Source organism: Poromitra crassiceps (genome assembly GCF_964638095.1).
Source record: "Poromitra crassiceps genome assembly, chromosome: 12".
Taxonomy (NCBI): domain Eukaryota; kingdom Metazoa; phylum Chordata; class Actinopteri; order Beryciformes; family Melamphaidae; genus Poromitra; species Poromitra crassiceps.
This window is the reverse complement of record NC_139632.1, coordinates 31202032-31216622: the sequence shown is the minus strand read 5'-3', so window position 1 is coordinate 31216622 and position 14591 is coordinate 31202032. Positions and strand designations below refer to the sequence as shown.

At 44.8% G+C, this 14591-nt stretch overlaps 1 protein-coding gene across 1 annotated transcript in view; it reads right to left on the bottom strand.

Moving 5' to 3' along the window:
* Nucleotides 1-2168: 2168 nt before the first annotated feature.
* Nucleotides 2169-14591, bottom strand: part of rxrgb (retinoid X receptor, gamma b) — a 55491-nt gene continuing 43068 nt past the window's right edge. The window contains exons 6-11 of the mRNA XM_083647834.1: nt 14056-14216; nt 8746-8875; nt 5813-5945; nt 5100-5191; nt 4891-4996; nt 2169-4031 (exon numbers count right to left, since the gene is read on the bottom strand). Coding sequence (XP_083503960.1) covers nt 3884-4031; nt 4891-4996; nt 5100-5191; nt 5813-5945; nt 8746-8875; nt 14056-14216 — 770 coding nt within the window. The 3' untranslated portion in view covers nt 2169-3883. The remainder of the gene's footprint in view (nt 4032-4890; nt 4997-5099; nt 5192-5812; nt 5946-8745; nt 8876-14055; nt 14217-14591) is intronic.

Here is a 14591-nt window from a genome sequence, read left to right as displayed (position 1 = left end):
TCACAATTCCCGCAGAAATATTTATCCTGTATAGGCTACCATTTATAGAGATTTGTTATATTAGTTTTATATTCACATGGGTTTATCACATCTTTAAACCATCAGTATTGCAAAATGCAGTAGCCCAGTGATTCTCAACCTTCTTCATATTAAGGAGCCCTATTAGAGCCACAGACCCTGCACATCTGATGAGATTTTTTTGTCTCTCGATCTGAGAATATAACCTATTTGTAATTGTCAGATATGATTTTGTACAAAACTCCATGACTATTCGTATTGCAGGTATACAAGAGATAACAGCGAAACTATCAAAACAGTCATTCTTCTGCATTCTTTAATTATGTTCTTGTAAATGAAATGTTTAAGTTGAATGATTAATTAATTTGCTGTGGACCCCATGGAACCCCCTCGTGGACCGCTGGTGGTCCCCGAACCCCACATTGAGAACCACACTGCAGTAACCATACCCTTGTGTATCTTTTATCTTTTTAACTTAAGTTGTATAGCCTCAGCAGTGGCCTCAGCCAGGAAGGATGACATCACTGATGACATCATATCCATTATGCATTCCTGACAGACTGAATGAATGCATGACTCACCCCAAAAAGCCTTCTCTTGACCATGCACGTGGTAAAAACGGTTAAAATTCTGAAAAGGAATGAATATTTGGTATTATGGTGAGGTTAAAAGGCCACGGTCAAGTTAAAAATGGGAATTTTTTTGAACGATACGTTAATATATAATATTTTTATGGCAGTCTTGTTTATGTATGTATGTATGTATGTATATATATATATATATATATATATATATATATATATACAGTATATATATATATATATATATATATATATATATATATATTTTATAATTCTCTTTTTATTTAGAAAAGTCAGAAATCACATATTTACTTCAGTTGGAACATTTTTTGCAGAGTAGAGTAGCCATTCATAATTTCACATTCGACAGATTTATAATCACAACTTGGTTACAATACAATCAAAGCATTTCTGCTATACCTACTCCTCTGAAAACTTTTCCTGTTTTATATTATTTTACTAGTCGTAAAACTTATATATATTATATATAAGTATATATTATATATATATACGTATATTTTTTATACACAGCGTTCTTTAGTTATTGTTAAAAAGCATGCAAGGGTTAACGGTCCTTCTACAACTGAATCTTTGAATCTGTCAAGCCAAACATGCTGTCAATGTGATCTGCCTTGCCGTGGTTACAGCCTGCACATGCACGCCATCTAGTGGCTAAAACACATCTCATTCAGGCGGAAGAACTACAGTACTTCAGCTACATTGTATTCAAGAGAGATAGTTTCTCAGCACATCTTGTCTATGAAGTTATACAATAAAGACTTCAGTCAATCGCACAACACCATTTATTTTTTAGTGAGCAACTGAATATTAATATTAATAATATTTAGTAGCTGGTCTTGATGCACTAAATCATTGCATTTGCAATTGTGTAAAAAGTATTTGAGTTAAAATAGTATTAGTAGTAACCTACTTAAAATAATTATCCAAGTTGATATAAAACAGACTTGTTTCTCATACTCATTTCCATTTTCTGGCTCAGTGTGATGCATAGCAATAAGTAAGCTGTGATTATAGGGTTAGGATGACATGTTGCTTTGCCAATAGAACCTTTATTAAAATTCAGATAAGTGTCCACTGCAAATACCATGGAGGTGCATCGCCCTGACTATAGCTACAGAAAAACAGGCTATAAAACCTGAAATAATGTATATTTTCTTCAATATAAATAATCAATATAGCTTTTCCTAAATTAATTGGTCATCTAATGGTCTAATGCTCTACTACCACCGAATACGCCGGGTGGCTCCTCCTGCATGAAAGAGCTAAATGTCACTTTTCTCAATGGAGTTTCTCACGTTGGTCTCTAAACACTTTCAGAAGATTTGAATACAACACTGGATCCTTCAATAGAAACACATCAGTATGGGCCTAAAAAACAACAACATATCACTCTCTAACTACCTGTGATGCAACAGCTCCAGAATAGAGGTGTTCTGTCTTTAAAAATGTGCACAAAAAAATACAAAAAAATCAATAAATATCAAGATCATAAGACGAGACAAACAACACATTTCGTATTCATTTTAAATAATTTTTATTCTGTAAGAATTCTAAAATGTATTTTAGAAATGTAGGGATGGTTTCTTTTTTTGATACAATTCCTCTTTGAATAAAATATGATTTATTTCATATTGCATTGGGCTGCTTTAAAAACGGATACCTGAAATTATCTATTTACAAAAGAAATCTGTTAACAATTCTATTAGAATTCATTTTGACAGTGTGTACATGGCCTCCATCCTCCCTCCCGCGTATGAACCCTCCCCGAAAAACCCAAAATACACATTCTCTTTCACTTTGAAGAATCATTTGTGCTCGGTACAAAATAAGCTGTTTTACAACTTCAATCAAGTCTCTTTTTTTTGTCTCCATCTTCATAGAAAGCCAAAGTTACGCCCGCTTCCGGGTTAAGCGTGCAAAACCAATGGATTTCATCCGCTATTTTATTTCCTATACACACTTTGTAAAATGCCTATAAAAATAGTTTTAGCTGGTCAAACCAAGCGATTGAGCTATATTTAGAATCAGGAGAAAAAGAAAAAAAAACTCTCACCACAAGAACAGCTTCTATCAAACTGCCATCAGCCTCGCCAACAAGGGCCTAGATTAGTCTTGTTAACTTCATCACGCTGTAAATTCCAATTTAATGCCTATTTAACTTGGAATGTAAATTCATATTTAATGCCTACTTAACACTCCTCCTATCCGTGTATATATTGGACTGCAGTTGCAATGTTGTGATTTTGTCTTTTAGACATTTCCTTTTATCTGAATATTGATACAGGCTGCATACTTACACTAAGAAATTTGTCATATATGTAATCTTGCATATTGTGGCAATAAAAGTGATTATGATATAACATTTCATTGGACCAAAAACAAAACAAAACAACATTGATTTTTCAAAGCAGCTACGAGCAAGATTTTCGATTGTTACTAAACAGTCTAAATTTAATATCAATGCATCACATCTTACCTCTAATAGTAGACGAGACCAACGCAGAGTAGTCTCGCTTGAACCCCGAGTGAATCAGCCAGTGTTAGTCTCTCTGTGGCCAGGGCAGATCAGGAAGTGAAATGAAACGGTTTGCAGCAGCCACTTCGGCCATAACCACAAAATAACTTCCAAAAAACCTGTTAGAATATAACGAGAGATGTTCGCGAGAGTATGCATGGCGTTCTGCTTGTTTATGGTATGTTGCTAGGCAGCACGAACGGGTGAAGGCAGGCAGCTGCGTTTCACTTCCGGGTTTCACTTCCGGGTTTATCCGGTCCGGCGGTAAGGAGAGAGAGAGAGAGAGCCCCCTGTTGACGCGAGTTTAGACAGACACAGACTTAAGAGAGCAATCTCCGATTCACACGGCTTTGGTCTCAGCTACTATTATAGGTAAGATGTGATGCATCAATATTGTAATTATACTGTTTAATAACAATCGAAAATCTTGCTCGTAGCTGCTTTAAATCCGCAAGTTGTTTTTTTTCTTTTTTTGTCTGAGTCAAATGTTCTATGGTCTCTCCTGATTCTAAATTTTGGTGAATCGCTTGGTTTGACCAAGTAAAACTATTTGTATAAGCATTTTACAGAATGTCTATAGGGGGGATAATGGTGGATGAAATCCCTTGGTTGGTATACTTGGTGGGCGTGACCTTGGCTCTCTATCTGGCTGACATGGTGGCAGTATATACAGAGTAGCGGGGGGACAGGGGTCATGTGATCTGGATGGTGGGAGTATATACAGAGTAGCGGGGTCATGTGACAGGGGTCATGTGATCTGGTGCGGCGCCTCTAGCATCTCCATGAGGAAGGTGTCGATGGGCGTGTCTCCGATCAGCTTGAAGAAAAACAGGTGCTCCAGACACTTGAGGCCGATGGAGCGCAGAGCGGGCAGCCGCAGCAGCAGCTTGGCAAACCTGCATACAGACAGGTTTCAACTCACAACCAGATACATCAAGCCGCTCCCCCCGTACCCACCCCTCCAATCCCGACTCTACACGACAGACCTCTGGGCATTATGTGGCCCGGTGGCCCTCATGATGGTTCTGCTTGATCCAGGAGGTTGAAGACAACCACACCATTTTACTTACCAATCTAAAAAAATCGAATGAGATGACCTAAATTGGCTGTTTGGAGCGATTCTCAATATAATAAATGCTGAAGAAAACGTGCACAGTATGTTTTTAATATAGTGATACAATTTGAGGTTGCGGCATGACAATATTCTTTTGGCCCCCAGCAACAATCAGGGTTTCTCATGTGGCTCCCCCAGGAAAAACATTTGCCCACCCCTGCTCTATGACCTTCCTACCCCTAGCTATGGCCTTTTTCCCCTAGTCCCGCCCCTTTTCCTGACCACGCCCCCTCACACCACCCAGATACACCCAGCCGCTCCCCCTACCCACACCCTCGAATCCCAACCCTCTACGACATTCCTAAATCCCGACTCTACGACCTTCCTATCTCTAGTTACGGCCCCTTTTCCCTAGTCCCGCCCCCTCCCTTGCCCCGACCCGAATCAGGAAAATCGGACCAGTAGTTTTTACCAGAGCAATTTAGAGAGAGAGTGGCATCAGAGGAGGATCAAAATGCGTGACTCATTAGCCAATGAACAGCCAGGAAGGGGTCTCACGCTACTTTTGAATGCTAAAATAAAGCTGATAATGTACAATTAGATTTTTTTTAAAAAGTGATCTTATCTGCAGCTCAATAATGCCATGTGTTAGCCTACCTGCCAGGCGTGTCAGCTCAATACTGCCATGTGTGTTAGCCTACCTGCCAGGCTGGTCTGGGTATTTGTGTTTGGTGTACGACTCCAACGAGGCGTACACCTTTTCCCTCAGCCCCTCCACCTCTGGGGGGCTCGATAGACCCTTGGCATCTGAAACAAACGCATCATCACAGTCAGACAGAATACATACAATTATTACATTTCCAGGAAACACTGTGGACAGGTCAAAGGTGAAAGGTCATACAGAACTGACCGGGGTTGAAGAGGACGATGGCGCGCAGGCAGCCCAGCTCTGTCTTATCCATCTGCATGTCTTTCATCTTAGAGACCAGCTCTGTCAGCACCCTGCAGGGCAGCAACACAAGGATCTCACACACTCACCACGCTAAAGGCCTTTGCACACCAACTCCCTCTTTTTCATCCAAAATTGTTGCATGTTTTAAAATAAATACGACCTCATGTTGTGTCACACTTTCATCCATCATTAAAGTTTTCGGAACAGGATTGATTTGGTGCGTTTTTCGCATCAGTCAATAGCCTTTTTGCGAGCTGTATTTTTTTCTGATTTCCCCCCCATTGTACTTGGCCAATTTCCCCCCTGCTGCCCCGGTCGCTGCACCCACCTCTGCCGATCTGGGGGAGAGCCGTAGACTAGTACCATGCTTCCTCCGGCACATGCGCAGTTGCCAGCTGCTTCTTTTCACCTGACGTGTGTGTGTGTGTGTGTGTGTGTGTGTGTGTGTGTGTGAAGGTATGGGTTTGTTTGCGTTCATGCCAATTGGCTAAAAAGGGGAGTGGGCGGGAGGGGGAAAGGGGGGGTTCAATTTCGAAATGCAGGGTGGCAGAGGCAGAGGTGGGCTGCCCCTGCCATCCTGCATTTTGGAAATGTGCACATGTGGCCGCAGCTGGTATTGCAGCTAGTATTGCAAATTCACGCTCTTGTTTTCCTTTTGCACCTTACTATACCTGTCAAAGATGGAGCCCACTCCAGCACTGTGGGCGGAGCTTCTGTGGACGTGGAGGCCGGTGGCCAACAGGATGCCGTCTTTGACCGTGACGGAGCGATGCGAGAAGGAGGCGATAAGCAGCTCGTTCCAGCCTGGACACAAACAACAGCAAACAACAGCAAACATCACTGATCTCCTCCTGTCCAGGGGATGGGTCAAATGCGGAGACACATTTCGCACACTCAGGTGTGTGACAATCGTTGGGACTTCACCTTTACCTTTAGCTCTTCCTCTAACGTTTCTGTCAACAATGTATTTCTGGAGATGAAATGGGGTCTGTTGGGATCCAATTAAAAGATTTCCGAACTTTGCGGAACTCGCCAACTTCGGCTGCTCGGAATCCTCTCTCAGCCTCACTACGGCTGTGGGGATGACTGTCGCCAAGAAACTTATTCTGAAGGAATGGACGTCCCCCTCTCCACCTTCTTTTCAGCTGTGGCTGACGGACATGGTCTCAGTTACACAGATGGAGAGACTCAGGTTCCTGAGGACCAACTCACTTAAAAGACTCTCGACTATCTGGGACCTGTTTCCGGCCTACTTTGACGAGGTTAAAAGCGACAAGTGACTCGCCCAGTTGATCTCTCATGGATCATCCCCTTGCGTGGGATCCCATTGCACAACATCTCTTACAAGCACATAAGCACCTTACGCGGCTGGTAGCACCACGTTTTTATATATATGTAACGGCATTGTGTTGGTGGTAATTGCAGCAACCCATGTTAAGGTCTTGCCCAGGGGTGTTAGTGTTCAGGCTAAAATCAGACTAGAGCAGGGTAGGATAGGCCAGATTAGGCTGTAGATTAGCTAGATACTATGTCCCAGTTAGCTCTGGTTAATGCTTAGAGTAGTCAGTTGTCTGATCTTCTCCCCCCCCCTCTCTTTCCCCCTTCCCCCGCTTCTTCCCTTCTTCCCCCTTCTTGTTCTCCTCTCTTTCCATGCTCTTTCCTCCCCCACTCTCTTTCCATGCTCTTTCCTCCCCCACATCCCACCGCCCCCCCCTCCCTTCTCCTGCTCTCTCCTCATTCTCCCCCCCTCTGCTCCTTCTCCTCTTCTCCCCTATTTTCCTGAATCCCTGCCACTTCCTGCTCTCCCTTCTCTCACATTCCCCCTGCTCTCCTTCCCCTGCACCCTCCCACCTCTCCTTCTCTGCCTCTCTGTCCTCCCCCCTCTCTCACATTCCCCCTGCTCTCCTTCCCCTGCACCCTCCCACCTCTCCTTCTCTGTTCTCTCCTCCTCCACATTTCCCATTTTCCCCCCACCCTCGCCCTAATCCGGGCCCGTATCCTACTCCCTCCCTCCACCCTAGACCCTACCTCTACTCTCTGTCCTCCCCCCTCTCTCACATTCCCCCTGCTCTCCTTCCCCTGCACCCTCCCACCTCCCCTTCTCTGTTCTCTCCTCCTCCACATTTCCCATTTTCTCCCCACCCTCGCCCTAATCCGGGCCCGTATCCTACTCCCTCCCTCCACCCTAGACCCTACCTCTACTCTACCTCCCCTGTACCCTTCCACCTCTCCTTCTCTGTTCTCTCCTCCTCTCTGTCCTCTCCCCTCGCTCACATTCCCACTGCTCTCCTTCCCCTGCGCCCTCCCACCTCTCCTTCTCTGTTCTCTCCTCCTCTCTGCCCTCTCCTCCCTCTCACATTCCCCCTGCTCTCCCTCCCCTGCACCCTCTCCTTCTCTGTTCTCTCCTCCTCCACATTTCCCATTTCTCCCCACCCTCGCCCTAATCCGGGCCCGTATCCTACTCCCTCCCCTCCCCCAACCCTAGACCCTACCCCTACCCTGGCTCTCCCTCCCCTGCACCCTCATCTCTCCTCCTCTGTTCTCTCCTCCTCCACATTTCCTATTTTCTCCCCACCTCCCCCCTCCCCTCCCTCCTCCCTCTCCCTCCCTCCTCCACTCTCCTGCTTTCTTCAAATGTTCAAATGTTATCTTTATTCTGTATATTCTTGTTACTGTGTGTTAGCTAGAATCAGCTAGACATACTTTCTGTGAAGCCCTCTGAGACATGCTTGTGAATTAGGGCTATATAAATAAACTTGACTTGACTTGACTTGACTTGGATTCGAACTGCCGACCTTTGGCTTGCGGGACGGACATGCTAACCACTGCCATTCTGCAGAGTATGAGAGTATCGGAGTACCAGATCAACTACAAACTCCTCGTCATGACCTACAAAGCCCCTCACCAACTGCCCCCCATATCTCACAGACCTCCTCTCCCGCTACCACCCCTCCTCCCAGTTCCTCAGATCCACCTCAGCCTCAGCTTCTCTCCGCCCCCCAAGTCAGAGCCTTCTCCAGGCCAGCTCCCAGGCTCTGGACCTGCCTCCCCTAAGACATCAGAGACTCTGAGTCCCTCACAGGATGACCAGAAGGTAAGGTTAATAGCGTGCCGCAGGGATGACACATTTTTTCAGGCTTACCCAGAAGTCCCTGCACTTCCTGGTTCTTACGTGTAAAAAGGCTAGGCCTTTTTTGTTTTGTTTTTAGGCCCCCGTGCCGAACGCAGAAGTTGTTGATGAGTCTCATAGGTCTGTTGGGTAACTTCATTTCCTCATTCGGGCCTGTGTGTGAACTCTCTCACCAGCAGGGGGCAGGCCTGCTGCAGGCAGACTGCTGTTAGCCTGGCAGGTTATATTTGGTTTCACTGCTCCATTAAACTAGACGGCCAGAATGTCTTGAGCAAATGTTCAAGACTGAAATAGACGGTCTGCTGGGAACCAATCACTACCCTGAATGAAATACAGAGGGCGCTGTGGGGGCAGTGGAGAGGTCTGTTCAGTTTTGTAGGAATGTGTGTGTGTGTGTGTGTGTGTGTGTGTGTGTGTGTGTGTGTGTGTGTGTGTGTGTGTGTGTGTGTGTGTGTGTGTGGTGTGTGTGTGTACCTGCTCGTAGTAGGATGACCTGGTCGTCCAGGGGGAGTTCAGAGAAGTGGGGGATCCTCTTGGCCCACTCCACTAGCGTGAAGAGCTGCTTGTCTGCTGCCTGGCATATGTTGGTGACGGGGTCGTTGGTCTGGACACGCACACACACACACACACACACACGCACATGCACACGCACAAGCACACACACACACACACACACACACACACACACACACACACACACACACACACACACACACAGAGGCACACACACACACACACACACACACAGAGGCACACACACACACACACACACACACACACACAGAGGAAGGACTCGTTAATTTGCTCAATAAGATTTTCTGATGGCGCTAGGGCAGTGTTTCCCATACATAAAGGAATTTGTGGCGGGCCGCCACAATAATATTTTGACCGCCACAATAAGATGTTGACCAAATTTTTTTTTTTTTTTTTTACACTGCACCTGAATGCAACATGCAAGATATCCGCTGAATAAGTGTCCAATAAATGTTCATGTCATTCTGGCCAATACTTCTGTTATAGCATTTCAGTGTGGAATATGGAATATCTTTCAATAATCTGCTCGCTACCCAGGCACTTATGTATGTACTTAACCTAACTAACTTAACCTAACTAACTATCCGGTGTGCACAACACTGTCAGCCTAAACTCCGGCTGACACCCCAAAAACCTACAATCCGCTACAGAAAAATGTATATTGTTTGTTTATTAACTGGCCCCTCGCCTTCTATCATTTCACGAAAGTGGCAAAGCAAGTTTAGTATCCCTGACCTATAGGGAGAAATTTAGTTTGTCATTGTAAACCCACAGCACAGTAATGATGACATGTTCTTCATAGATCTAGCCTTTTAATTTTGCTCATAAGCTTTCTCAAAGTACACCAAATTCATGCATTTTACTTTAAAATGTTTAAAAAAATCTGGCGGGGGGGCATGCCCCCGCACCCCCCTAGGGGGTCTGCAGTCCCCCACCACAAATTCTCAAAATCCTGTGGGAAACACTGCGCTAGGGTATAGGGAAGAAACCAGTACCGGTTTAATAAAATTCCTGATGCTTAGTATTACATTTTCCTATTTTAATGATCATTAAAACCGTGTTAGCGTGATTACAGCGCTTTCTTTAATAAAACCTCAACTCTAAAGCCATACAAATTCTAAAAAAAACAAAAACAAAAAAACAAACAAATACAGCCAAAAAACACACGCACACCCACAAACACACAGACAGACACACCCACACACAAAGGGACAAAGAGAAAGCAGACTCAAAAGGGCTTTAGCTAATACAGTCTTACAGCTGTGGGCAGGCTTGCTGCTTTCAGCCTGTTTGTTCTGCACTGAAAGTCTGTGATGTTGCCTCTGTTCCGTAGCAGTCTCTCTGTGTGTTTTCTGCTCTTGTTTGTGGGCTTTGAAAAACACGGTAAATACTGTCCATCATCAACCAAAGGGAGCAACAGTCTCCCAGACGCAGACGCACAGCCTTGGAGAAATGATTTCAGTGAATGTATCTGTAGTTTTTGAATATTTTCAGCACATTTTAACAGTCCCACGATAATACTGATAACCGTGATAATTTTGGTCACTATAATTGTGATAATGTAGTTTTCATGACGTTTCATCTCTACTGTAGGGATTTTCACAGACTAGTCAACTTAGCCACTAGTTGAGACATCATAGTCGACTAGTGGTCGACTATGTGGTTTTAGGAATAAACATGAATACATAAATAAATAAATAAATAAATAAATAAATAAATAAATAAATAAATAAATAAAACAAGCTTTGTTTGAAAAATCATTTTCTGCATGATGCCATGTTGAATAAACAGAATTTAAGGTATTTAGAGAGGGAAAGACTCGTCTATGTTGTTACTGCAGTCGCCATCTCCAGCTCAGACAAGGTGCTGGGGTTTAGCGGCTCATTTCAGCCTCTCAGAGCCAATCAGAACTCTGCTATTTCACATACCCCCAGGTTGATCCCACCTACATAAGTTAACCCTTTATTGCCTGTTTTATTTTTACTGGGTGAAAAAAAAATCGGATATGCCGTACCTGCTGTGACTAGTCGACTACTAGTTGATATTTGAATGGGTGTCACTGGAGGGGGGCGGCAGCTAGGGCGTTCATGATAGACCCTTTTTCACGGTGGCCATTTTGTGTCTACAACGCAGGAGAAACACAGGTGTACCAAAACATTAATTAAGGTTTCCAACTTCCAGTCCATTTAGGTGTTCCAGTGCTGGGGCCCTTTATTAGTGAGTTGGTTGCACCTGTGTTTATCCTGCCTTTTAGACACAAAATGGTGGCTGTGAAAAGGGTCTATTGTGAATGCCCTAGCTGCCGCCCCCCTCCAGTCAGACACCCGTTCAAATATCTCCACCAAAAACTGGAGTTATGGCCCCTTTTCAGCCCTTACAAATAGTTGTTACTCCCACTTTGCCTTGTAAACAAATGATTTCCTCTCAAGGCTTGTGTGGACATTTTAATTGTAGATATATCAATAGAAACTTTGCTCTTCTCTTGAGAATCTAAGACCATGACACAGTGTCAGATGTTTGAAAGTGCTTGACATCAATTGCTCATCTTAGTTTTCATTCATGTTTGCTTGTTAACCACAAAGACTTTGGGGCTCTGATTTCCTGAATTCATTTTCTTTTGGCCCCAATGACTTGAATGTCACAACAGGCTGCTTTACTCAACTCAGCCTACACATGTAAACACAGGCAAACAGTGCTGCTCGCCTCCCTGTTAGCTGAGTGTGTAAATCACATGTAAACACAGGTAAACAGTGCTGCTAGCCTCCCTGTTAGCTGAGTGTGTAAATCACATGTAAACACAGGTAAACAGTGCTGCTAGCCTCCCTGTTAGCTGAGTGTGTAAATCACATGTAAACACAGGTAAACAGTGCTGCTAGCCTCCCTGTTAGCTGAGTGTGTAAATCACATGTAAACACAGGTAAACAGTGTTGCTATCCTCCCTGTTAGCTGAGTGTGTAAATCACATGTAAACACAGGTAAACAGTGCTGCTAGCCTCCCTGTTAGCTGAGTGTGTAAATCACATGTAAACACAGGCAAACAGTGCTGCTATCCTCCCTGTTAGCTGAGTGTGTAAATCACATGTAAACACAGGCAAACAGTGCTGCTATCCTCCCTGTTAGCTGAGTGTGTAAATCACATGTAAACACAGGTAAACAGTGCCGCTCGCCTCCCTGTTAGCTGAGTGTGTAAATCACATGTAAACACAGGCAAACAGTGCTGCTATCCTCCCTGTTAGCTGAGTGTGTAAATCACATGTAAACACAGGTAAACAGTGCTGCTCGCCTCCCTGTTAGCTGAGTGTGTAAATCACATGTAAAAACAGGTAAACAGTGCTGCTCGCCTCCCTGTTAGCTGAGTGTGTAAATCACATGTAAACACAGGCAAACAGTGCTGCTATCCTCCCTGTTAGCTGAGTGTGTAAATCACATGTAAACACAGGTAAACAGTGCTGCTCGCCTCCCTGTTAGCTGAGTGTGTAAATCACATGTAAACACAGGCAAACAGTGCTGCTTGCCTCCCTGTTAGCTGAGTGTGTAAATCACATGTAAACACAGGCAAACAGTGCTGCTTGCCTCCCTGTTAGCTGAGTGTGTAAATCACATGTAAACACAGGCAAACAGTGCTGCTATCCTCCCTGTTAGCTGAGTGTGTAAATCACATGTAAACACAGGTAAACAGTGCTGCTAGCCTCCCTGTTAGCTGAGTGTGTAAATCACATGTAAACACAGGCAAACAGTGCTGCTTGCCTCCCTGTTAGCTGAGTGTGTAAATCACATGTAAACACAGGCAAACAGTGCTGCTAGCCTAGCTTCCCTGTTAGCTGAGTGTGTAAATCACATGTAAACAAAGGCAAACAGTGCTGCTCGCCTCCCTGTTAGCTGAGTGTGGAAATCACATGTAAACACAGGCAAACAGTGCTGCTATCCTCCCTGTTAGCTGAGTGTGTAAATAGCCAGCTACAAAACAAACCCGCCCCTAAACATAACACACAGAGAGAAGAGTATTGCTCAAATCAGAGCGAAATATAGCTGACGCAAACACATATTAACGTTAACATGACATAATTAAGACGTGAAATTTTGAGGTTAAAACATCAACAAACGTCTTTATAACAATTCTGTGATTTACCATTAACGATACTAGTCGCCATTTTGATGTGGCTGTGACGTCAACTCGGATAAAGCGGAGCTCTGGATCATACCCGCATTTCCGATCTGTAATTCCGACCTGGACGACCGTTCAATTCACTTTTTACAGGTCGGAACCCATTTTTTCCATTCTCATTCAGAGGTTAGAGGTCAAGGGACCCCTTTGAAAATGGCCATGCCCGTTTTTCCCTCGCCAACATTTTGCCCGACTTTGGAGCGTTATTTATTTAGCCTTCTTCCAGAGCAGCTAGCATGATATGGTTTACAGTCAATGGTTGGTACCAATAGATAAAAAAGAGCCTGCTACAGCCTCTGAAAGACAGTAATGTCAGCCACAGACGCCAAGGAGTAGCCTTTTAGACTTGCAGTTACAGCCCCCCCGCCAACAGGGGATGCTGCAGCCCCCTCAGCACCTCCCTCCAGCGTCCCTTACACATTGTGCAACCCAGTGAAACAGCCAAATCATCATGTACATCTGGAGTACATGGCTTTCTGATGAACTCCGGGGGGACGTGACTTTAAATGTTTCTTCTGATTTATTTAGCCATTGAACTTCAGAGTGCTTACTCATCAGATTCTGTCATGTGGGCTTTTGTTGTGGTGATTGGAAGAAAGTTTTTGGCCTTTTATAGAGAGCCAAAGTCACGCCCACTTCCTGCTTCAGCACACAAACCAGGGTCGAAAAAATATGAGTGGTGGTGAACAGCGAGAAACAACCTCCTGGAAACCCCCCGGCGTTCCAGCGTGACTCAGTCGCGTGACCTCGCGCTCCAGGGAGAGACAAATCGCGATTTTTTTAATGTGCGTTGGATATTAGGAGCAAAATTTTATCACAAAGTATAACGTACATGTGTACTGAAACAGTTTGCAAACACTGTACACCTTCAATTAAATAAACAGGGGCACAAAACGCAACACGTTTCAACCTCATTGGTCTTCGGGATGATGGGATTCGCAGCATTCAAGCGCCAGGATTGGCCAGCGTCAACTCCACTCCCCAGAATACAGCAAATCATCCACACACTATGTCCCGCCTCTCTCTACTGTGTTTTCAGTCAGACTACGTCACACACAGACCCTCTGAGACAAGGTGCTTCTTACTGAGTTTGAGGGGCTGCTGTCGGTGTAGATCTCTGTCTTGGGCTCCACAGCCAGCTCAGCGTCCAGGATCTTCTCCACGGGCATCTCCTCGTTAAAGCTGCTGCTGGACTCCACCTCCACCTCCCCTCGCTCCCTCCCCCGCTGCCTCTCCTCCTGCACCGCTGCACACACACACACACACACACACAAGCACGCACACACACACACACACATCCATGCACGCGCATGCACACACACAAACACGCATGCACGCACAACACATGCGCGCGCGCACACACACACACAAACAAACACACACACACACACACACACACACACACACACACACACACAAACAAATACACACACACACACACACACACACACACACACACACACACACACACACACACACACACAAACACACCCACAAACACACACACACACACACAGACATGCAAGGTCAATGGTCACAACTCCTGGACCCGATGCCAGTGAAACCATGAAATCACTTTTCTCTTTTTTTACCCCCCCCCCCCCTTTTCCCCCCAATAGAG